The following is a 26262-nucleotide window of genomic DNA, read 5'->3' as shown; positions in this document are numbered from 1 at the left end:
TCCTCCTTATTTCCTGGCATGGACTTCCAACTCTGTACAGTATGTCTCACTATCACCACACATTTAAAAATTTCATTGGCAACCCTGTGTTCAGGCGCTGCATTTTCTTTAATAACCCTTTTTCTGCTTCCTGACCTTTAAGGATCTGATCAGTTTTCTACTCTTCCACAATATCCTTTCCACACAGAATTTCATTATCTGCTGACTCATTTCTTTCACATACTCTGTAGCACTGAGAGGGGGTAGCTATTCATTTTGGTATGTGGTTCCCTGTCTAACTTTAACTTATTCATGTGTTTATATGTTTTTCTCATCAGCTTAAGAAGAAAGTATTCATTTCTTATAAATTTCTTTCTTTCATCATAATAGTGGCTTTAAATTCTTTCCAAATGAGTAAAGTGTTCATTTGTCTACAAATAATGTCAAAATAGCTTGATGGAAGAAAAAGACATGGATGAACAACATAATCCACAGTTCTTTTCAAGACTATGGTTTTCTTATTTTGAAATTAATATTTTTACTTTTTAGAAACATTGTGTGCTTAAAATAACTGTAGTTTGTTTCCCACCAGTAGTAAAGGATTTAATTACAAATGTAATTTATTATTCCTTTGCCCTCAGAAGTAGTACATAGTGTTGACTATGCTTAATCAAAGAACATTTATTATCTGCTGAGTAAGTTCAATGTGTTTTCTTCTTTTAAAAAAAAAAATAACAGAACAAGTTTACAATATGGAATTATGTGCTTAAAGAGATTGAATTATGACAGAAAAGAACTAGAAAGAAGACGGGAAGCAAGCCAACATGAAATCAAAGGTAGTATATCTTTCTTTCATATCAAATGCCTTTTTTTCTGGGATTTTTAGCTTTCACTTTTATGAACCCCAAGTGGTCTATATGTTACAAGGTCACTAAATAGCATAACTATTTATGTCACTAGTTAGAATAGTGTCATCATTATTTCTTTTTTGTTGCTTTTAGGAAACATTAAACATAAACATAAAAAAGATAGCATCACTTTATAAGGTGAATATCCATCCCATCTAGAATGTATTCTTGAATTTTTTAAAAATTGCGTTGACCCCCATATGAACAAATGAATCATGAACAAATGAATAAATTGAGATGTACTCTTTTAACCTGCTAATTATACAGTCTGTTTGTCCTAAAGATATCTTCAGGTAGATATTTTTGTCAAACTTTTAATAGAACATTCTCATATGATTCAGGGAAATATGGTATATAATTTATTTATAGCAGTTCACCTTTGGTTTATATCATTTGAATTTTCTTTCAGTGCTTAGAAATTTTATTTTTGTACTATGCTTACAGAAATTATACAGGGATTTTATATAGAAGTTACACAGAGATTTCACCTCTATAAATGAGACTAATCCATTAATAATTTTAGCTATAATTGTTCAGTCAAAAGAAATGATTTAGAAGCATTGCTAATTGCTGCAGTTCAAAAAGGTTTGATTTGAATAAGAAAAGATGCTCCATATTACAGATTATAAAAGTATTGTATTTAATATTAATCCTCTAAATGTTGAGAAGTGCCTTAATATACAGGGGAGAGAATTGTTTAAAGGAACATTTTAGATCCTGTATTTATTAGGCACCAGTTTACTTTTAATTACTGTTGTTGAAAGAAAATTTCATTGTTGGGTATAGGTATCTATGGGTCTTTTTCAGTAAAAGTCATCAGTCCACTTAGGTCCATTTATACTTTTTCAAAGGAAAAAATTTCTCATTATGGGAAATATCACCAAATTTTTTGTTGGAGATTTTGGATAAAGCAATGTTCCCATTTACTCTCCACCAAGGGTTGATATGTGGGAGCATTTCACCAAATTCAATAAGTGTTTGTACATTAACTGTTCACAGTTAGGCATGAGTCAGTTTTCATCTTCACTTTCTTTGGGACTCACTTTTTTGGGGGGCTCACTTTAAATATGAAAATAGTATGTGCTGCATGTTACTTTACCCTTTCCTTCCTATTCAAGTGTAGTGCTGTTTTATTCTTTAGGATTATCTTAGACTTCTATCATTTTCATTTGTGATAAACAGTGTCAGAAATTACTTTTATCTTCGGCAGTTTTGGGACAGCACATTAATTCTAGTAGAATGGGCTTGAATGCACGTGAAGGTGATTGGTTAATATATTTTTCTGTATATGGTTCATTGGAGAGTGATAGACACACAATGGATTTCTTGTAACAGTTCATTTGACTCATTACTTAGGAGCAAGAAAGTGTTTTTCCATTATCAAAATTGAGCTGTTTGATTTCACGTTATTTTGGGGCCCCAGGAAATTGCAAGTTGTTTTCAGTACTTTGTCATTCAGTTGAATTGAAATTTGGGAATGAATTGATCAAAGAAAGACCTTAGAAAGAAGTCTATGCTTGACCTAACAAAAGATGTTTTAGCATACAAATAGATTTTACCCATGGGAAACCACTTTCTAGTTTTCTTAAGTATTTTTTCCGATTCGATTTTATTATGCTTGGTCTCACCACATGGAATGTTTCATATGTAGGTACATGTAAAAGAGAAGGAGAAATTACCCATTTAGCCCCATACCAAATATTGTATTAGTTTTTGGCAGCTACTGGTTACATCATAGCCCTGAGAAAAACTGCTGTGATTCGCTAGGATTGTACACACAGAGTTCCATATGATAGGAGGCTGTGAGTGAGATTGTAAATAGCCATTATTTCCTGTAACTGATCCAATGACATTTGCAGGAATAAGTCTTGATGCTGACGAGGGGTCTCTGTTATTATCTGAAGTGTTAATTAACCTTGACCTTAATAAACAGCTTTCTGAAATGAGGGAACCATGTGAATATCAAGAATGTACTAACATTTAATTTGTTGCTAGGAAACAGTCAACACTGATGTCTAGCCATTTATTGTTGAGGTCAAGAGGATCCTTACAAAAAGCTTTAAAGTCAGGGCATAAATTTTTCTTAGAAAGGAAGCTGATTTACAAAAATTTTTTTAAAAAAGCAAATTGCTGTTCAGAAGGAATAAAGTTTAGATTAGTGCTTTATTTACCTTCACCTTATAAGTAAATGGATTATTTTCTATTTATAATTTTATAAATTTGAGGACTCTTAGCTACAGGTGTGGCAATGGAATTTTTAATGAAGATATATTGTAGAAATACGGTAAACACAAATGTCTTGTCTATATTTGCAGAAATATGGTAAATGCAAATGTCAAAATATAAGCCCATCTCTAGAAAAGAACAAGCTCTTCCTACTTACAGATCCACTTCATACAAAGAAAACTGAGCGGTTTTGTTATTTTTTGAGGAAATGGTTGTAGCATTACTTTTAAAAAATACCGCACTTAGTGAAAGCAATTGGAGACTGATGCTGTCAGCCATACCTACCTGCCCAGTTTCTGAAGTGCAAGTTTAGTGCAACCAATCATTTGAATCAATCAGTTGTTATCAACAGCAGTTGGTTAATTTAACCACAGTATAATACTAACCCACTTATATCCCATTTTCTGAGATTTAACACCTTAGTGGAACAAGCTAATGAAAACTCAGAGGAAAATATATACTTTAGGAATGACCCACGGAGACCCAGTGAATGTGTGTGTGTGTGTGTTTGTGTGTGTGTGTGTGTGTGTACTATAAAATTTCTCTATGTAGTAAAGAGCATTAAAGTCTTTTGCCTTGTTGAAGACATGAAGAAAGAAAGACCCATAAGTGTGAGGGAGACAGTAAACATCATTCTCCCTAAAGAAATTCATTCTGCTTTGGCTGAAACAGGAAACAGTAATAAGACTGGGAGGTGGGCATTATGAGTCTTTCTTCACATGTTCCTCATTAAATAAAAAAAAAATAAGGATTGGAAAAGATACATAGAAAATCCAAGTAATCTAATGATATGCCATATGATTCAAATTAATATGTGAATTAAGTAGAGTCTATATATAAAGATTCAACATGGCTAAAAAGAAATGAAATACCAGACCGTGAAAAGACAGGGAGGGACCGAAGACGCATACCGCTAACTGAAAGAAAAGTAGTACATGATTATACTGTAAGAATCATACCATATGATTCCAACTATACGACATTCTGGAAGAGGTTAAACTATGGACACAAGAACAATTGGTCAGTGGTTGCCTGTTGAGTGGAGAGGGAAGGATAAATAAATGTTGCACAGGGGATGTTTAGGGCAGTGAAACTATTCTGTATGATAATATAATGATGAATACATGTCATTATACACTTGTCCAAACCTGTAAAGTGTACATCACCAAGAATGAACCCTAATGTTAGCTGTGGACTCGGTGTCAATGCCGGTTTGCCTAATGGAACAATGGAGCACGCTGGTGAGGGATTTTATAGTCAGGAGGGCTGTGCATCTACAGGGACAGGGGCTATATGGAAACACTGTACTTCCCGCTCAATTTTGCTGTGAACTTAAAAATACTCTTAAAAGTACAGGTTGTCTTGAAGTTTCAATAGAAAAAAAGCTACTATATTTCCCAAAGTATTCTTTATACTTTTTCTGGAAAACAACAGAAATATATTGTCTCATAGTTCTGGAGGCTGGATGAAGGTGTCAGCAGGGTTGGTCCTTTTAAGGGCTATGAGGAAGACCCAGTTCCATGCCTCTCCCCTACTTTCTGGTGGTTTTCTGTCAATCTTGATGTTTCTTGACTTTAAACACATCACCCTGATCTCTGCCTTGATCTTCATGTTGTTTTCCTTGTGTGCATATCTTACTTCCAACTTTCCCCTTTTTGGAAGGAAATCATCATAAGATGATCACAAGTAGAAATCATCATAAGAGATCACAAGTAGACAGAGAGGCAGGCAGAGAGAGAGAGAGAGAGAGAGAGAGGGAAGCAGGCTCCCTGCTGAGCAGAGAGCCCGATTCGGGACTCGATCCCAGGACCCTGAGATCATGACCTGAGCCGAAGGCAGCGGCTTAACCCACTGAGCCACCCAGGTGCCCCAAAGATGCAGATTTTTATACATTGCCACTGGAGGTTTAAATTGTGAGAGTAGAATTTATTTAGTATACCTGTGGGTATTCAAAGCAGTACTATCCTTAATACCCACAGTGGAATCTAGCCAAGTGTCCATCAACCATATAGAATGGATCAATTGTGGCATAATCATACAATGGAATACTAAGTAACGATGAAAATAAGCAGGAGACTTCTGTTTTCCATAGCACAGATGAATCCCATATTGAGTGAAAGACACAGACACAAAAGTACATATTGTACAATTTCATTTATAAAAAACTAAAAAAAATCAAACCTCAAAAAACTAATCTGTACTAAGAAGAGTTAGAATACTGGTTACTGCTGACGTGAGGATGGAGACTGAGAACCTGACATGAGGGGACCCTGTGGGCAGAGATATCACTCTGTTGCTTTAATGGTATGCACAATCCTAACTTGATGCTAAGTGAACGCATTAGGACAAATGAGTAATGCTTTTGAAAAACTTAAACGATATATAAATACGCTGCCCCCCACTTGTGACTTGACCGAGGGCTTGATTTTTGCATTAATATGTGATTGAAAAATAATGAATTGACAAAGTCGTGGGTTAAGTAGCAAACTATGGAATCCTTGTTCCATCTTACTGCTTAGTTCTTTGACTTACTGCTTCAGGTAAAAGAAAAAAACCGGTATCTCTAGTCCACATTCAATATTTAACGAGTAGTTAAAAAACAATGATGAAGAATCATACTAGCTTCCCATTTTGTCGCCTTCACTGAGGAGCTATATATCAAGACACAAATGAGAAATGTCCCCATCTGGTGATAAAATCACTGAACTTCAGACAGACCCCTAGAGCTCCAGAATGGAAACAAGAAACACTTTGAGACATGGTGTTCTGGGTGATGAAAGTGCTTTTCAGTGATAACAAACACTCTTCCAATGACAACTTTTTTTTTCTAGGCTACAAGTAGCATAGGTAAGTTACAAGAAGGTAAATACATGCAACACAAGGGGGTCAGGTACATCAGCGAGTGGTTCAAGAAATTGGCATAAATGCTGACTTGGCCAGACACCTGTGGCTCATTTCAGCCAATAGGTTTATTTATCGTGGAAAATATTGTAGCCTAAAATGATGCACCTCTTCTCCTAGATGTGTTGGTGTGGAGCAATGATCGAGTTATTCGCTGGATACAAGCAATTGGACTTCGAGAATATGCAAATAATATTCTTGAAAGCGGTGTGCACGGCTCCCTTATAGCCCTGGATGAGAACTTTGACTACAGCAGCTTAGCATTATTACTACAGATTCCAACACAGAACACCCAGGCAAGCTCCTTTATGCTGTCGCTGCACTGTGTCCTAATTTATATAACGATAAACTAAACTTTTAGGGACAAAATAAAAGTTGGCTGTGTATTCATGATTCCTAATGAGAGTTAGCTCAGCTCAACCTTTGAAACGTGTCACTGGGGCTTTAATTTCAAGCCACTGGATTTCTAGCCAAAACAAAATCATAAAATTAAGCAGGAAAAGGGATTTAGAGGTTATGTAGTCCAACCTTCCAGCTGAATGCCAGATTTCCCAAAACAATATCCCTGGCAGATGGCTTTCAGTCTCTACCTCTCTGAGAGGTGTTCATTTCTATTTACATGTCTGAATTAGACAGACACTTAGCAATGAGGATGCCATTGATTCCCCAGCCTGGATAATTATCTGAAATCATCAGAGTTCCTTAAAAACTTAAAGCCTTCAAACTTCATCACAGGCCTAAGAAATCAGATACCCAGAGATATGGTATAGGAATCCTGAGTATCTCAAGTTCCCCCAAATAATGATTATTGGCCAGGTTTGAGAATAGACGTGATAAATATCAGACATAGATATGACAAAAATTTGGCAGTCAACTTCACTTTTTATTTTGTTTTTATATATTACGAAGTTTATATAAAATACTCAGTTGGATTGAAGTAAGGCGACTTACTTTACTTACTTACTTTGGAGTAAAATAAAGTGAGATCAGAGCCCCTTGACCTCAAACATGTGTGTGTGGCCATTTCTCCATTGTCCACAGACTAAAGAAAATTGCCCTACCTTATATTTATAACTAAAACTTACAATAGCTTGTCGACATGGAGGACTAAAAACTTAAGCCCCCATAAAAAAGTTAGGATTTGTAATGCTTTCTCAAATAAATGCAATCTTCATCGTTTTTAAAATATAATGTGACTTTTGCAATGATAACTGTACTTTCATGTCAACAGGCAAGGCAGATCCTCGAAAGAGAGTACAATAACCTCCTGGCTCTGGGAACTGAACGGCGACTGGACGAAGTAAGTCCTTCTGTATCATTCACAAGGGATCTCAGAGAGTACAAATAAAACGGCTTTCAAGGAATAGTGCTCAAAAATTAATCAGATGCTTGTTCCCTGGATAGAATCTAGAATTTTCCCCACTATTGTTCTTAAATATTAAATTTTATGACTCATTTGGTTTTGGAAAAACCTTTATGAATTCATAAATATTGTATCAGCAGTTAGGAGCATGAAGGAGTAATTCAGAAACAGTCTCTTTTATGAGCTGTGACTACAGAATTATGTTGAGTGACATTAAAAAAAAAAGCAATGATAACACTAATCCTGATAAATTCAGCTTTTTAATAAGGAATGTGCTTATTTCTTAAATATCAGTATATCTTCACAGGAAATTTTAGGATATTAAAATGAGAAAACTGGCTTTCAGTAAAGGGGAAGCTTTTCATTATTTTAGATAGCAATATTGAGTTTTCCTTAAAAACATATGAAAACATTTCAACAGTCATAGGATTTGAAAGCCATATGGAATGTAAGAATCCCAAGCATCATATATGCATGTTTAAATTATTTGGAAAATAATAAACATGTAAGTAGCCTCCTGAGATAAAGGAACACAAGGGGCACAAGGACTTTAACAGTCCTTCTGAGTTTGTTTATTTTTAAAGATTTTATTTATTTATTTAATGGACAGAGATCACAAGCAGGCAGAGAGGCAGGCAGAGAGAGAGGGGGGAAAGCAGGCTCCCTGCTGAGCAGAGAGCCTAATGCAGGGCTAGATCCTAGGACCCTGGGATCATGACCCCAGTCAAAGGCAGAGGCTTAACCCACTAAGCCACCCAGGAGCCCCCCTTCTGAGTTTTTTACAGGCCCTTTCTGGAAGAAGTAAGAAGAAAACCAGAGTATGAAGTAAAAAACGCAAATTGCAAAATGCAGGTGTTTCTTGGCTATAGAAAAAACTCATTAAAATAATTTTGTGAATGAACCCAGCAAATCCTCAAATGAGGCAATTATTTCACATTCAAATGGGCAGGGCAATGATCTTGGATTTATAAAACCCATTTGTAGAGGAGGTTATAGACAGATTAGCTCTACAGTCTTGACATCAGCTAACTTCCTATAAATTCATACTCCTGTCCAATCAGGGTAATGATTCATATTTTTAAAACCCAGTTAATACTGAACTTATTTTCATTTTATAAGTTGTTTGATAATCTTTTGTCCTTAATCTTAATTGTTGAATCAAAAAGATAGTCTACATAAACCCTGTATCCTTTTGAACACAATTATTCTACTTGCTTAAAAGTTGCAAAAGGAATTTTAATGAAAATTATTAAAGATCTGTTTATTGCTATATTTTTATTTTTACTTTTTTTTAAAGATTTTATTTATTTATTTGACACACAGAGATCATAGGTAGGCAGAGAGGCAGGCAGAAAGAGAGGAGAAGCAGGCTCCCTCTTAAGCAGGGAGCCCAATGTGGGGCTCAATCCCAGGACTGTGGCATCATGACCTGAGCCAAAGGCAGAGGCTTTAACCCACTGAGCCACCCAAGCACCCCTATTGCTATATTTTTAAATGTGGATTGACCCAAAGGAGCCAAGTAGAGATACAAGCCTGTATGAGTCAGTGTTGCTTTCTGAAAGAAAGAAAGAAGCAGAAAGGTCTAAATGGAATGTGACTATCTGCCTTTAAAATATGCTGCATCTTTTTCTTATTGTTAAAAATATGGCACACAATTTTATCACTCAAACTCTGCAGTCTCTTTTGTCCTAGTTTTTTTGTTTTTGTTTTTATCTATTATTTATTTATTTATTTTTATTTTTGGGGGTGTGAACAAAAAATAGCTTAAACAACTTACCCAGAACCAGAGTGTACTTGTTTCTGGGGCTGATTACATTCAGATTCCACTGAAAGAATTTGAGAAGTGCTCATGTGTTTCTACAGACTTTGACTTCAGTTAAGTGGTTATCTTTTAGCCTCACCTCATGAAAACTTTGTCCTCTGATGTTGTCGCTTGTAGGTCCTATTAGCTTTCTGCAGTAACACTATATTAAAAGAGCCACACAATAGACGTGTACCCCTCAAACAAATAATACATTACATGTTAATTAAAAAAAAAAAAGCTTTAGGTTACTACAAAAAAAAAAAAAGCAAAAGGAATCATTATTTAAATCCTTAATTGCTTATTTTTCACTCCTTAACCCATATGTTATAGGAGCTGTAGTCCCTACAATGTAATGTAATGATTCATAGAACTGAAATATTTATCTTTATGCAAGAACTCTCAAAATTCAAGAAATCAGAGAGGCCACAACTGTGAAACTCTGCTCCTTTTCTTTATTTATAAACATTTGAGGCCGAGGACCATGCAGAACCTGGCAGCTGAGAAAAGGAATAGCAGAGAACTCTTAAGCTATAAACTGGCTACTTAATTTAAACAAAATTTAGATTTGGGTAATAAGGATTCTAGTAGTTGGCTATATCTATAGAGATATACAGATTTACATATAATTTCATTAATGATCTTCTTTTCCAAAATGACTCTGAATGTAAATTATATTAGCAGTCTATGATGAAGAATACCTTATAGTCTTAATCATAACACAATAATTTGAGATGAATGTTGACCTATTTTGTTCTATATGCCAAAATGAGGTCACCTGAGCTAGTAGGGTCAACCCCACATACTGAGCTGGAACTTCAGTGAATAGACAGCCATTGCTTAGATAAGAAACTTAATGATATAAGAAGCTAAAAATCTATGTAGAACAATTAATAGATTTCTTAGAATTTGACAATAAGAAAAATTTGTGCTTAATAATACTAGTTAGACACTAGGTTACATATCACTCCTTATGAATTCAGAGAAAGTTCATTGTATCTGAGCAGGTACTTTGTGTATGCACAGAGAGGGAAGAGAGTATATCATAATGATGTACCAGCATTACACTTGTAAAACAGCAACCAGAATTATATTCTGCTTTCAGTAGCATCTAAGGAGCGCGTGGATTTATTAAAAGGATGGTTTCCAGGCTGCACAGGTTTTTCAGTAAACTACAAGTTAATTAGTATCAGCTGAAATCTGACAAACGACAAATTTAGAGTTTCCTACACAGACTATGGGCGGTAGTATCTCATGTGTTCCAGGCTGTATCAAACATAGCTTTTTTCTTTCTCTTGTTAAAATAAAAGTAAAATCCATGAAGCAGTTCTTCAGGTTTGTGAGTCAAATGCAGTTCGCCCAACACCTGTTAAACTAAATATGTCATCTCATACAGTAACATGAGTTGCCCTAAAGTGTAACAAAGAAGAGGTCATATTCTTTTCAGGGAAACATTTGTGGCTTTACTTTAGATTTTCAAAACTGTTTACTTTTAGAGATAGCAAACCTTAAGAGTTGAAGTCACAGGAACATTTTTATAAAAGCATTTCTGTTGCAAATCTCCTATGCTATCATTTTGGAATCAGTAGAACTCTCAAAATAAAGCACAGTATTTCATATGCATGCTTTACAGACCGAATATAAATCCTCAATATTACCTGTTTCTAAGCACACAGTTTTAAGTAGCTGGACTAGTTTACTTGTTATCACATCAGATTATAATTCTATTATTGGCAGAGTGATGACAAGAATTTCAGGCGTGGGTCAACATGGAGAAGACAGTTTCCCCCTCGTGAAGTACATGGAATCAGCATGATGCCTGGCTCCTCAGAAACGTTACCGGCCGGATTCAGGTTAACCACAACATCTGGGCAATCGAGGAAAATGACAACAGATGGTACAGTAGTTTTACATTTCTGCTTATAAAGTAAAACAAAACAGAACAAAAAAACCTGTTTAGTAAAAGCTAGTATCATTCTCTGACCTTGCATAGCTTTCTGGAATTCTTTTCTTAAGTTGGTTTGCTCTGCTTGAAGTTTACTTTGCTTTCATCAAAAACCAGACTCTTGGAATCGGCTGATGCATGAACCCATGGCACCTCGTTTACATTTTTAAAAAGAATTTAGAAAATCCTAAAAAGGACAATTTTGGCTAATGTCCACATCTAGGAAGAACAATACTCATCTGCATGATTTGTGTTTCTTTATTCTTCTATTCTCAAAGTAAAGAATTTGTTTAGTTAGAGGTTGGATTTGGACTAATGGTCCTTAGTGAATGGAAATTAACTCTGTGGTCACCCTACATGTTTGAATATTATGAGTTTTATATTTTGTCTTAGAAACCCAGACTCATCAGATATTTTTACCTCTGACCAAGGCAGAAGGCCTTAAATAAACAAGCACAACTATGAGAAGAGAATTAAACAAACACAAAACCAACAGTAATTTCCCAATTAGTATTATTTCCTTCTGTGGACATTAGACTTGTGTGACATACTTCACAAAGGAAAACAGCCATTCTGAAGGAGAGACCACTTTGAAATAGTAGTCACAAAGTTATTTCTATTTGGAGGCATTAAAAAAAAAAATAGCTTCCCTCTCTCTTTATTAAGACAATTGCCCAGAGTCATTATTTATTTTCAAGGTTATAGCCCTCATGGCCCTTAAAATTAGTTTCAATATAAACCATGATCTCTGATCTACACATCTTCTCACTTGTTAATATTATGGAACATGTTAACAAAATTCATGAGGAATCTAATGTGATTCAAATTAGTGAAGAAGCTCTTCAATACTTGGAGAGGGGAGAAAAATCCACTATCTGGAATTCTCTAGAAGCAATCTTCGCTTCAAAAACAGAAGCGCGGTGGGGAGCTGCTTTCCTTACAGGCTTCTAAGGAGGAATACACAACTCGAAAGCCCAGCTGAATCACACTGGAGTAACTTTTATTTAGTAACTTGGTCTAGCGGGAAGGGATAGGAGTGGCTTATGTCTGAGAGAAAGAAGGTCTACTAATATGTTAAGGATCCCTTTACGCAGGGGGTCACCCTTCTCATCTGAGATTCTGGACTCCATCATCCAAGTTCCTCTAAAGCCCTTTTCTCCGTTCGCAGTTGCTTCATCAAGACTGCAGAGGTTAGACAACTCCACTGTTCGCACATACTCATGTTGACAAGCCACTCAAAGGAGGCAGCACTGACTTGCTGTGAGTAGCTTCCCTTGGCTGACCAAAACCAAACCACCCCAAAGCGGCACCTACATAGAGCAGGAAATATACACGACACGCTTTGGGATGGCCTCACAGTCCAGAAGGGAGATCACCCTTTCGGATTGCTAGACAGTAGGAGACGAGTCTTAGTCTCATAGCTCTGAATCGTGTCCTTCCAGTCACCATCTGCCTGCTCTGACTGATGTAAGGTCCCGCTGTTGGAGGCCTGCCACTATCTTATGACACATCGGCAGGTCGCAGCCCTGGCCGCCAGCACCTACTTTTGAGTAGCATTTTATATGGACGCACATAGGGTTTTACTGAGGACAGTTTGACACTTTGAGAATGACACACTTTTAAGTGAGTAGTTTATGCAGGGGCAGCTGACGCAAGCAGAGAGTGCTTTTAGTAGGTACCAGAGTCAAATAGCAGAGACAGGAGAATGTCCTAGAGGTGGTTTATTCTTAAAAACAATAGGCTGACAATTTTTGCACTTTTAGCATGTTATTTTCCATCGCTTTTATTTATATTTGTTGAAAACAAATAAATGGGTTGTAAGGAGCTGGGGCTTACGGCAGAGGAACAAAGTGAAATTACAAGAATGCAAGTAGGACTAAAACTTTGATGATATCGTCGTAAGCTAGCAGCAGGCATTTAAGAGAAATACTTAGCTGATGAAAAATCCACTTCCAAGTCCGTATAAAAATGGAGTTTGACTGAAAAACAGTCAGTAGTTAGACTGTGGTCTCCTGGATGATACATGTCAAGTGCTCATGAATTTTTTTTAACCTAAAACTGAGTTTTACCAAAATATTTACCATTTATAATAAATTAATATTTTGGAAAAATAATTTTTAAAGCAATATTTGGAACCCAATGTGTGCCCAGGGATGGAGAGAGGAAACAGTTATAGGCAGAGGAACAGCTCATCTTGTGCTGTTTATTCATTGCCTTGAATTAAAAGCTCCATGCAATTTATTGTGGGTCTTTGGGGCCTAATACGGGAGCTGGTGTGCTGCCTTATTTGGGTCACTATTTGAAGCTGCTGATAAAACAAAAAGCTTTCTGATAAGAGATTTAATTTCAGAATGTAAAACCCAACATTAAAAATTTAATTACGGTATACAATTTGGCATCTAATTAGGCATGATCTAAAGTATATAATGATTCGGCTAAGTAAGAGGCGTTCCAAAACACTGTTTGTAATAGCTTCTACACAGAACATGTTAACTTCCCCAGGAACTGAATACTTCACTAATTTACAAATGACTATTTAATATGTGGAGTAGTGCTTGCTTCTTAGTTCCTGACTGATGGGTAGAATTACTCTTTAACTATTTGCAGTCTGTATTTTGTGCATGGCATTCTAGTTCATATTTCCCAGTTTTTACCATTAAATGGGATAAAGGTATTTATTTTTACAATAACCTAATCTGGGGCAACCAATTTCTGTTAGCACTTTTATTATTAAAATAATTCAGAACGTGTCATTTGTTGCTTCATTTGTGTTGGGAAGAGAAACTGTGAGCTTTTCCTAAGCATAGTATGACAGAAAAGAATCAGTGATGCTACATCAGATATGCCATTTATTACCATTTTGTTTTGTCACAATTCAACAAAGGTGTCTTTTGAAGAGCTCTAAAAGATATGAACTAGAATATGACTCTCTTCCATGGAATAGGTCAATTCAACCAAATTTACTGATGAGCGAGCTCTAAATTTTTCAAGAGGATAGCTCACATTTTCTGTGAATACCTTTGTTTCTATTTACCACCATGCTTTCCACAAACTTGAGCAAATCTTGTTATTTATTAAGTTGGCCTGCACAAAATCAGAGAAGAGCAAATGTTAATTACATACAGCTTTCGTCAGATCCTAGCTGACGTTCTGTTCACGGACTCCCAGGGCAGACGTAGGGCAGGCTGCATGGAGATCACCAACGGTGGCAGAGGGGGAATTGTCCAGGCTGGGAGCTGTGGGTAGACTAACGCTGTGCATTAAATATTTTAGATGTCTTTTCCGTCTACTCTACCTAAAGTGCACTACCATCTTAGAAGACGAACAGTGAAGACCTTTGTGAAGACTGAATTCTAAGGAAACAACCACAATTAATGGCTTATTCAGCTGAAAATGTGATCTGGGGGGAGTCAGATATTAAGCTTGATTCGTTTACTACAATTGTAAGAAAATGCTTAAGTCATTTGAATAGTAAGCATCATCCACATCATAAATTCTGTACAACAGCTTTTATGAAATGGAGCCACTGTTTTTTTCATGTTTTATTGTAATATACTAGGCATTTATGTATTACTGTGTATGTATTTCTTTTTAAATGTGTAAGTCTTATGTAAATGGATATAAATATGATTTTTAAAAAAATAAAATATATGGTTCATGGAGTCTCGAGTGCAAACATTTGACAATTCCAAGTACTGTTTGTATTTTACCATTCCACCATTTTTACAGTTTTTGAATTGTAACAGTCAAATCGATATGTTTCTCCTTCAAGTCTGTCAATACTTAAAGCTGAAAACCTGCCTCTGATCATGTAAAAAGGAATGATTTAACCTGGAACTGGAGCCAAAAATAGTCCTTTAAAGGCAATCAGGGATGTCCTATATCTTTAGAAATAGCACTGTGATGGCTCGATCTCCTTTTCAATATAAAACAGAGCTAAACTGTTTACAAGAGTCAAAAGCAATTATTTAAAAAAATTTATAAGGAATAAACATTATCTTCTCTTGTTACCTGTGGACCAAGAAAAAAAGAAAAGAACTCTTTACTAAGAACCACATGCTCATCAGATATCTTGAACCGCCAGCCAGCACTGCTCGGTGAATGTCAACCACTGCAGAGTCTGAGGCTCATTTCCATTGAAAAAAATAAAAAATAAAAAAAACAAAACCCAGAAACCTTTCCCTTTTGTCAATGTAACAGGGCATTAGCCAGACTCATGTCTAATGTTATAAGCTTCTAGCCAAGATGGCCTTGTTGCGACTTCCCTGAAGTCAGTCTTATCAGAGGAAATAAATGAAAGACAGAATGATTAACATATATAGTGTATAAAAGTATAGAAGAGTAACTCTTCCCTGTGGCTTTATTTGGTGGTGTTACTGTTGTTTATTCTTTGTTTATATGGGAGATTTCAAAGTAAAACCTATTTAATAATACCATTTATCTAACTGCTGATTTTCTGCTGCTCGATCTTATGAAGCGCAAGACCTGTCATTAGTAATTTCCTTTTTGTATTTAATTTGCTATGGTTGCACGTACATTACATTTGTTTTGATGTCTATTTTTGTTTAACAGATTCAGTCAAAAGGTAATGGTAACAGAAACCCTCTCCATTGTCAATAAAAAAAAATACTTCCAGTTCTCTGTTTAATCTTTGTTTTCTAGTCACACAGTGTTTAACAATTTACTTAAACCATAATGCAAATTGTCCTTTGAGGGACTCAATTATTTATCTTCAGTGAGTCGGCCACAAGGGGGAGCACTAAACTTGCTTATGAAGGTGATTGTAAATTTTCTAAAAATGTTGCCTGAGCAGGAACAATGGGAAAGAGCTTTCTAAGCTCATCTGATGACGGGCATCTTGGCTTAAGGAAATGAAATGTAATATAAAAAAATATGATGTTATAATAACAAACGATTTGTATCTACTCTTAATACATGACTTAATCACATAAATCAGTTTCTCCCCTTTAGAGATCATCTGGTAAGAAATAGTCAAATTGTTTATAATAGACTCTAATGTAGGGAGAGAAAAAGATCTACCTATTCCCTCAAAAAAAGTATAAAGTACTCTTCAACGTAGAATATAATTTCTGCCAGATTCTAAACTCCATTTATGGATTAAGCTCAGAATCTCAGTATTTTTCCTTCTGACCATCTATCAGCCTTATGAATTTTCACATTTGTAATGATGAGAGCCTTCCCAAATACACTTTTATATAAATAAAAGTGCTCCTAAAATGTAAAGCAGGTCTAATTTTTATATATTTAATGTATTGTCTTGAACAAAATAGCTCAATCGGAAAAACTTTTCAATAGATTTTAAAAGAACAACTTTAAATCTTTCCAATGTCTTACAGTAAAAACTTCCATGAAGATATCAAAAGAAGGCCATGCAGACTTTATTTCAGCACATTTAAATATGACTGTATTAGTAACATTATATTGTATTTTTTGAGGATACATTTAATCCAAAATATTTTAGGTACAATCTAGTGAAAGTGCTTTATGGTAAGTATTAAATAGAAAATTCCTTTTTTTTTTTCTTCCAAATTTTAGGCAATCCACAACTTAAGTGTATCTTTCTTGGTCACATGATCAAGGGTATCACTTTGGTCATGTGAAAGCAACAGTACTTTCTCTCCAGGCTCATGCACTGTTTTCCAATCCCACTCAACTGGAAAATAACTCAAGCCTGATTGCTAACATGTCCCTTCAGAACTGATTGCAAGACAAATGTACCCTTGGAACATGTCTTTGTTTATACCTTGCAAATGAACGACAATATGCATTCGGCTAAAGAGTTTGCCATTTCAAATTAACTGACTCTTATATGAAGAAATAAGGTAATACATTTTAAACATTAAAAATGTATTATTCATCAAGATTAAGTTGCAATTATGAGTGAAATGTACCCAATAGAAGAGACACTTTAAGGAACCCGACAGCTTCAAATTATAAGTTGAATGTCTATCTAGTTGGTGTAACTCAGGAGAACAATGAGCTGACTATATTTTTTCAGGTTTAACAATCAAGTAGCCGATTTAAGTAAATAGGACATTCCTTTGAGAAGCCATTTATTTATACAGCCTATGGTCCAAAAAAACTATTTTTCAGAATGTCTTATACTGGTTATAAGTAACTTTTATGAAACAAACAAGTCAATAAGCTCTTACATGTTATCTCTCTGTTTCATGTGCCCAAACCATTAGGTTAGGACAGCTGCTCTTAAAAATAATGTTCCTGACGGACTGCAAGATTGGGAAATACTTTGAGCACCATCAAAGACTCAGTGGGCATGGTATATTTTTTTACTTTAAATGTATCTTTGATAACCAATACCATGTAGAATCCTAAGTAATCCTAAGTAAATCACATATTTAACTAGCTATGTCAAGCTACTCTGGCTAACTGGCACATTACCATAAGCTTAGTAACAAAGACTCATTTTCAATTACTTAATTTCTCAATACTTTTCTGTAAGTTTAAATCAAAAGATGTGTTTGGATGTCACAATATATTTCTCAGTGAGTTATTTAAAAATTAGAGATTCCACATAAAAATCTGGATTTGGGGTTTCTTAAAAACTCCTGGTCTTTAGCATAATGTAAAAACTTTTATCTTTCTTCCTTACGAACTTTCCTTATCAGTATGCCCCATTTCTGTGTCATTTGCTTGTTTTTATAGGAAGTTGGAATCCTTAAGTGTACAGTCAACTAGGAGTCTGAGACAGGAGGAGGATCTCCAAACAGCTCTCATCTCCATGACAAAGAGATTGGATAAAATGACCTCTAGGTTCCACCAGGCACAGGATTTCCCTTGACTAAGAAAAGATGACGAAAAGGCAGAGCTGCGCTCCGGTAGCCAACCTTCCCTCAGGATATGTATGACAAGCCAGATCCTTCTATCTAGAAGTTCATCTGTATAGATGATTACCTAAGACTTTCCGTGTTATCTATCGATTTCATTTAAAATAAACATGCATGAGGACATCTCAAGAATATTAGAAAATATTCAGAATTGCTGTAAGAAAAATTATAATTTTCTGACTTCAACTTGACTTTTAGGTTTTAGGTCAAAGCTACAGATTCCTCATTTCAGCAAGTAACTCTATATTAATGTGTCTCTTTCAACTAAAATATTTGGGAGGGTTCAGTTTTAAAAAAATCAATCATTAGATATATTTTTCTTAAAGTGCTAGACAACCTCTAAGGAGCCATGTTACAGACAACTGAAAATGATGCTCTTTGGGTCTAATGAAACAGAAGGCACAGGTATTTCACTAGCTTCAAGTACTGTTTTTTTAGACCAAGCTTTATAATTCATATTTCAGTTTGCAAGTAATTTCTATTTAAATATTTATTTATGGGAAATAATTCCAAAAATTTGACTCCAATCAATTAGAAAATTGATTCAAATTGACTCAAAATAGGAAACAAAGTCATGATGACTGCTTCAGCACTTCTTCTATGTGCCCAAAAATGCTGGGGTCTTCAATTGTAGGTGTTATCTGGAAAGAAAATACAAGTCCGATGAATGTTCTTCCTTGAACTCCTTTCCCTCTCCCTGTAATTAAACAATTAACCTGCAATACTGCACTCTCCATTTTCTTATAAAGGCATATAGAAAATGTTCAAAAAAGGGGACTCCAAATTTAATATTTTAAAATGTATGTATAGTCTTCCAGAGTAATAAACTGTTCAGTTAACAAAACCAGAGGTCCTAAGTGGTAATTTCTCTAGTCCTCTAATGAGCCTTTCTATGTGCCTCCCTAGAATTTTTTTTTTTTTTTTTGTATTTACAACTACTATTTACTGCTGCATCACCTTCTGTTAGATCTTGAGGATTAAAGACATGTATAACTATGCACATATAAAGTGCACAAAACTTAAAAAGTATATATATACTTAAATTAGCCAAATGTTTGCCAAAACAATTTTCACTCACAACAGGAGAAATAATTAGCATATGCATCAATTAGAACTGTTGAAGCATGCATAACCAGCCTCAATTGTTTGCTTTCTCATTTAGTAATAGACATTAATGACTACAATAAAGGAGGTTGTGTCTTTAATTCAGTAAGACTGCATTCCCACAAGTTGTTTGAATTTAACATATTTACTAATAATAGTAAAAGTATTTCCACACACGGGTACCTATAATCTCAAAGCATATGCTGTTAATCTGTGTTCCACATCCCTCATTCCTAGAGAGTGGCTATGCCATTTCCCCCTTTACATTAAAAAAATGCTAATGCCAAAGAAGTGGGAAGAAATGTTTCAGAACCTGACATTAACTATTTTTGATAATTTACCTTATATGGCTTGCCGTTGACAAGGGCAGACAGAGCTGACCGGGGAATTTTGCCAGACCTCGTTTTGGGTAACTGTTTGACAAACACTGCATTTCGAAAAGCAGCCACAGGGCCAATGCTCTGTCGAACATGGTTTATAATTTCTTCCAAAACTTGTTCCTCTGTTGTATTTATGTCTAGGGAAAAAGTTCAGATCATAAGCACTGAGTTAACCTTCGCTCATCATTCAGGGTCCAGACACTCAGGGAGGACAAAGATTTCTCACCTTTTCTCAACACACAGAGTGCTAGGGGGACGTGGCCTTTCAAAGGATCTTCCTTGCCAACAACAGCGCAGTCCGCCACAGTGCCATGGGAAAGGACTGACTGTGAGAGGGAAAAGCATGCGTTTAGAAAATATATGTGCACATATATAAGAATACAAATACACACGTATGTATGTATGTATTTCAGCTGGGAAAAAAAGTACATATCAGAGAACGCAAAACCTGTAGCTGCCTGTGTGGAAATTACTACAGATTCACGATTCCTATCATTATAACTGGGGTGACTGAATTGTTAGGACCCCTGTGGTAGTCACTTATAAAGGCTAACCGTAATTAAGACAAATTACTTTATTTACTGGAAAGTGAGGACTTGTTTCTTCATCTCACCTGCTCATTAATGAAGTCGGGGCAAATAAGCAGCAGATGCCACATGGGGACAAATTGCAATGGGCACCCGGAAAATGGTGACCTCACGGTGATGTGGCTTTGGTGCTGGCTACCATAAGAGCACTCCCCAGAGAAATCCAAGGCAGCCCCATGATTAGGCAGTGATTTTATTTATATCTGGTACTGAGCAATGAACAGAGCATTTCTTTTGTTGAGGGACCATCCCCCAAGAGAGGATTTCCCGACTTGAAAGAAAAGGCTGGGCATGGCTTTGAAGCCCTGACCTCAGATGATCACGCCAATCGAGGAATCACTTTCATACCACTTACCCCGAGCTCTAAATATCCTAAGGAACAAAGTGGCTTTCCCTTTGGAATCACAAGAACCCGCAGAGTGACCACATGAGACACAGAAGCTTAGGGTTACAAACACATTTCTGCCGTGAGGGTGCTTCTAAAAAGGAATGTTCAAAATGTCTTCTTCCGAGAGAGTGATTGGTCTTTAGTGACTGCAAATCCCTAATGGCTAGAGAAAACAGCGGGCAATATACCGACAGCTCCTTTGGCACTTCTCGATCTTTCAGCAAATAGTTACTAAATCCTTTTCTGTTCCAACCTTTGCACCAGGCTCAGCGGTGAGCAAAAACAGGTGGAGCACGGTCTCAGGGAGCTTACAGTCTAATGGAGGAGGGCGACGTTAAAAAACAAGCACGAGTACTCATTATTAGGAATGTCTAAATATGATAAAGGCTCCAGTGAACTAGCCTGGTTTTTATATGAAAGCCCTAGGAAAAGCAGCCAAAAAGCCTTGGGAAATATATGGCAAAAGCAGGAGGATAAACACGGGTCTCCATGAAGCCTTCAGGAAATGAGAATGAGCTCAGGTCTGCAGGAGGGTAGACGCTGATGAGGCAGAGGCGGAGAGGCGGGGCCAAGCCCTGAGGAAGGACTTGGCACAAACCATTCCAACCTGAAAGAGATAAATGTGGAAGGAAAGCAGAAAGCAGGACTGAGAAAGGAGCAAGAGGAGATGAAGGTGCAGAGGTAGAAAGGGGCTGTGCTAAGGACTTCCAATTTTAGTAACACTGGAAAGGCAATAAAGCACTTTCTGGAGTTGAGGAGGAGATACAGGTTTTTTGTTTGTTTGTTTGTTTGTTTGAATAGACTTTTTTTTTTTTAAGAGTAGTTTTAGATTCACAGCGAAACTAAGTGGAAAGCCCAGAGATTTGTTGTATATGTCCTGCTCCCATATATGCACAGCCTCCCCTGCTCTCAAAATCCCTCACCAGAGTAATATATCTGTTAGAAACGATGAACCAACATCAACACGTCATTCTCATCTTAATCTAGAGTTCACATTAGAGTTCACACTTGGTGTTACACATTCTATGGGTTTATGACGTGTGTCCACCATTTTACTGCATTTTACAGAATAGATTCACTCGCCTAAAAAATTCTCTTGTGCTCTGCTTATTTGTTCTTAGTCCCTGCTAGCCTATGGCAAACACTGATCTTCTCAGAGTCTCCAAAGTCCTTTTTCAGAATGCTGGAATCATCTATAGTACGTAGTCTTTTCTGTTCAGCTTCTTTTTACTTCAGAGTGTATTCTGAAAAACAAACTTACTTTGCGTTTATTGTGGAGAATAGAGAACTGTTAAGGGTGAGTATTACAATTTGTTGAAATCGCCCATGAGGCTACAGTAGTAGACCAAGCCTATAACGGGGGTATGAAGATTCTAGAGTTTCTTTAGAGGTAAAATGAACACAATTTTATGACAAATTAGATATGGTGCGAAGAGGAAGGTAGAGAAGCTAAGGATGGTTCTGTGCTTTCTGGCTTGAACAGCTGACTGGATGATATGGGTGCCATTTTCTAAGCCAGGAAATACTAGTGAAGGCTGGGCTTGGAAGGAATGATCATGTATTAAGTCTTGGAGATGTTCCATGGAAGCACCTTTGAGATACCCGAGTCGAGGCAGTTGAATCTGATGGGAGTCTTAGTCTGGAGATGCACATTTGAATGTCATTAAATGCACAGATGGTAATGAAAGCTGTAGACGTAGATTAGATTAGTTAGGGAGAAAGCAGTGAGAAGAATGTAAGCTATTAGGAACGCCAACATCTAATGGCTACAAAAAAAAGGACCAGCTGCCAAACTAGACTAAAACGGCACAGCCAGAGAGGAGAAAAATCAGCAGAATCTAGGACATGCCCCTTTCAAGTTCCCAAGTTTCCACAAATTCTTCTTTCATTTTTGCCAAGTTGAAAATGAGCTGTCTCTTCTCTGAGCTCCTGGAAGACTCCATGAACTCCTAGCCTGTTCAGTACAAACTCAGTGCACTATCTCACATAGCCCCTAATGCAAGGAAGAAATCAGCATCTCCTACATCTTCTTGTTACCGTCCACGCTGAAGGACCCAGTTGTAGGAGTTGCCATCCACATAGTTTTAGACTCTGATACTGCTGAGGATAGTATGTGTTCAATAAATGATTTTTGTGCTCTACATTTTATTAACTTCATTGCTGAGACAGAGACATGCACCTCATCTTCCATTAGTTGGGCCTCATGAAAAAGCTTCTGCAAAACACCGACTGTACAGACCATATAACACCATCTTCTCCCGGTGCTTTAATCTGAACTCACCAAGTACTCTCAACAGCTTCCTGATTTGTTAAGATTTTATTTATGGTTTAGGTCCATATGCTTAGAGACAAATTTTATTGCCACAGATTTGTACTGGTAGGTAGTATAGTCAGTCACAGTCCTTGGAAGAGAATATTTTGTCTATAGCAGATAAGATACAGACTTGGTAAGCCAAATGCTATCATTCCAATTTAGGATTCCTTGAATGAGTAGAGAAAAACTTTTACCTGCCTAGCCAGGGTTTGTTTAAAAAAAAATATATAGGGCGCCTGGGTGGCTCAGTGGGTTAGGCCGCTGCCTTCGGCTCGGGTCATGATCTCAGGGTCCTGGGATCGAGTCCCGCGTCGGGCTCTCTGCTCGGCGGGAGGCCTGCTTCCCTCTCTCTCTCTCTCTCTCTCTGCCTGCCTCTCCGTCTACTTGTGGTCTCTCTCTGTCAAATAAATAAATAAAATCTTTAAAAAAGAAAAAAAAAATATATATATATACACACACACATATATGTGTGTGTATTTCTTTATACATTATATATATTTATATAATATATTATATATTTATATATATTAAATGTCTATACTTACATTTATATATTAAAGTTCTCACTGGTGCCATAAGCCTCTCTACCTTAGTTTTTTAAATGCCAGGGTATCTGTTCAAATTACTGTTTAAAAAAATTGCCCGTCTAGGTATTTTGTCACCTAACCGGTATAACTATAATTTTAACTAAATCAACACCAAATCTTCCAGTTTGCCCTTCTTTCACCTTGTTGCTTTAATTTTGCCAAGTTCCCATCCTCAGTGTTAGCATGTTTAGAAGTGGACGGGAAAATGCTCACAGCTTTTCCATATGGGCAGAGTATTTTAAAATCAGAAGTAATATATAACACACTTTTCCACAACATCAAAGTTTCACATTTTTGCCTAGTTTGTGGACAAACTCGAGAATCTGTGACCTACATAATCATTTGCTGGAAATTTATGTCATCTGTAAATGGAGTTCATTACTATAGTGGATAAAATATTGTATTAATCGATCAGTGTTAAAAAGATGCCATAAAGGGAGGGAGACAGCTTTCTATGTTGGCTCTACAAATAATATTTACATGCCAAATTATGATTTCAACAACTGAATCGTTGAAAAGGAAAGCATCAAAGTATGTCTTGGCAACATTTAAGGGACAGAGGCCAAACAAATGTCCTATGGGGGTAAAAAATATCAAAAGCCACTTTCATATGCTTCCTCCACGTACAATCCACAAAGCATCCGGGACTCACTGGCAGTTAAGAACTGATAAAATGATACAACTTGGGAGGTAACTGACTCACCAAAAGTGTGCAATGGTCCCAATTTACGACTCTTTGTCTTTAGGCTGGTGTGAAAGCGACACGTGTTCAGGAAAAACTATATGTCAAACCTTGAATTTCGGTCTTTTCCCAGACTAGTGGTATGCAATAGACACCCCTTTCTTGTGATCCCTGGCAGCGGCGAGAAGCCTTGGCTCCCCATCAGTGATTACCCGGTAAACAACGGATACACTTAGAACCACTGGGTACCCCTACAACCATTCTGTTTTCCTTTTCAGTACCATAGTCAATAAATTACACGAGGTACTCAACACTTAATTATAAAGTCTGCTTTGTGTTAGATGAGTTCACCCAGCTGCAGGCTAATGTAGGTGTTCTGAGCATGTTTAAGGTAGCTTAAGCTAAGTTATGACTTATGGCAGGTTAGGTGTATTAAATGCATTTTTAATTTATGGTATTTTCATTTTACGATAGGTTTAGCCAGACGCAACCTCTTTCTCAAGTGGAGGAATATCTGTATAAATATAGATAATAGGGGAATACAGATTACAGGGTAATAGGCCTGGGAAATGCCGGTCATTTGTTGTTTCCGAGATACTGTCATTTTTTTTTCTTAAACCAAAACTTTTATAATACCCAAATTAAAACTTTACAAGTAGACTAAAAACTAAACATGTATTAAATACAATGTGCCACAATAGTACCACAAAGAAAAATAATTTGATCTTTCTGAGAAAGAAGTCATCTTGAAAATTAATCATAAAATGAAATACCTCTATTTCCTTGATCAGTTTTTTCTCTAAAATTAAATATTTTAAAATAGTTTTTGATTTGTAGTTCATTTTGGTATTAAACATTATATTAATAGATTTTTAAATTACCATTCTAGTTCTTCGTTTATCATACTGGACAGTAGGTGTCTCAAATAACAGAATAAGATATCAATAAAATACCTTTTAAATCAGTTAAAATTGCACATTAAAATTGCACATCAGTTAAAAAGCACATATGACAATTTATATTTGATGAAAAACATATAAAAAGTATATACACTAAACACAATAGAATGGTTGGGGAAGAATGGAGAATAAGAGTAAGAGGTAACAATAAAGGAATGCATCAATTAAAAAATGAATAAACAAGAGGTGTTTTTAAAAAATATACTATATATTAAGGAACATAATTAACAATCTTCTCTATCATGGGTTCACAAAATATTAATTTATTTGCATTTTAGCTTATTTTAGGGGCAGTGGTTCCACTTTGGATGCAAATTATAATAACCAAAAGAGCTTTTAAAAAATGCCTACACTTGGACTCAACCCCTTGATTTTCTGGATTAAGTGTTGGGTGGAAATTAGGCTTATGTATTTTTTTTGTGATTAAACATTGCAAAATGAACACATCTGTGTATTTAATCCAAGAAATTGAATATTACCAGCATCCCAGATGATCTTCTCATTTGGACAGTTGTACTTGTAAGAGATCCAGATGTGATTCTAATGTTTATGCAAGGTTGAGGTCCATCCTCATAGTTCATCCTCAGGCTGATGCCTTCTTATCTTATGGTATTATATCTCTCACATTTTGTTCTTAATATATAACATTCCAAGCATCATTTTTTTCATAGTGGGTAGCACTGATTTGTAAACCTTCCTTGTCCTTATATCTTTAAAATGTATTTATTTTGTTATATTTGATTGATAGATTAACTATAGAATTATTATTTAAAATCATTTCCCACTCAAATTTGATAGCATTTTCCAGTCTTTTAAAAAATTTTTAATTTAAATTCAGTTAATTAACATATAGTATATTATTAATTTCAGAGGTAGGGTTCAGTGTTTTCATCAGTTTTATATAATACCTAGTGCTCATTATATCACATGCCCTCCTTAATGTCCATCACCCAGTCACCCTATCCCCCAAACCCCCTCCACTCCAGCAACCCTTAGTTTGTTTCCTATGATTAAGAGTCTCTTATGGGGGCACCTGGGTGGCTCGGTGGGTTGAGCCACTGCCTTCGGCTCGGGTCGTGGTCCCGGGTCCTGGTCCCGGGTCCTGGGTTCAAGCCCCACATCGGGCTTTCTGCTCGGCGGGGAGCCTGCTTCCTCCTCTCTCTCTGCCTGCCTCTCTGCCTACTTGTGATTTCTCTCTGTCAAATGAATAAATAAAATCTTAAAAAAAAAAAAAAGTCTCTTATGGTTCATCTCCCTCTCTGATTTCATCTT

The 26262-nt window shown here is 36.2% G+C and overlaps 2 protein-coding genes across 17 annotated transcripts in view; one reads left to right on the top strand and one right to left on the bottom strand.

Moving 5' to 3' along the window:
• The window catches only part of PPFIA2 (PTPRF interacting protein alpha 2), a 494134-nt gene extending 478578 nt beyond the window's left edge, over window positions 1–15556 (top strand). For 14 of the 16 annotated variants that reach the window (XM_047740329.1, XM_047740328.1, XM_047740334.1 and 11 more), the window contains 6 exons: window positions 718–815; window positions 6135–6310; window positions 7246–7314; window positions 10916–11075; window positions 12292–12383; window positions 14397–15556. In XM_047740329.1, coding sequence (XP_047596285.1) covers window positions 718–815; window positions 6135–6310; window positions 7246–7314; window positions 10916–11075; window positions 12292–12350 — 562 coding nt within the window. In that variant the 3' untranslated portion in view covers window positions 12351–12383; window positions 14397–15556. The remainder of the gene's footprint in view (window positions 1–717; window positions 816–6134; window positions 6311–7245; window positions 7315–10915; window positions 11076–12291; window positions 12384–14396) is intronic. The other 2 variants (XM_047740339.1, XM_047740333.1) reach the window with 1 other exon arrangement.
• A 944-nt stretch (window positions 15557–16500) lies between these two features.
• The window catches only part of ACSS3 (acyl-CoA synthetase short chain family member 3), a 155912-nt gene continuing 146150 nt past the window's right edge, over window positions 16501–26262 (bottom strand). Inside the window, exons 14-16 of the mRNA XM_047740345.1 lie at window positions 19700–19799; window positions 19435–19610; window positions 16501–18630 (exon numbers count right to left, since the gene is read on the bottom strand). Coding sequence (XP_047596301.1) covers window positions 18562–18630; window positions 19435–19610; window positions 19700–19799 — 345 coding nt within the window. The 3' untranslated portion in view covers window positions 16501–18561. The remainder of the gene's footprint in view (window positions 18631–19434; window positions 19611–19699; window positions 19800–26262) is intronic.

This window comes from Lutra lutra, chromosome 8 (genome assembly GCF_902655055.1).
Source record: "Lutra lutra chromosome 8, mLutLut1.2, whole genome shotgun sequence".
Lineage (NCBI taxonomy): Eukaryota > Metazoa > Chordata > Mammalia > Carnivora > Mustelidae > Lutra > Lutra lutra.
The sequence above is the reverse complement of the archived record's forward strand: the minus strand, read 5'-3'. Positions and strand labels throughout refer to the sequence as shown.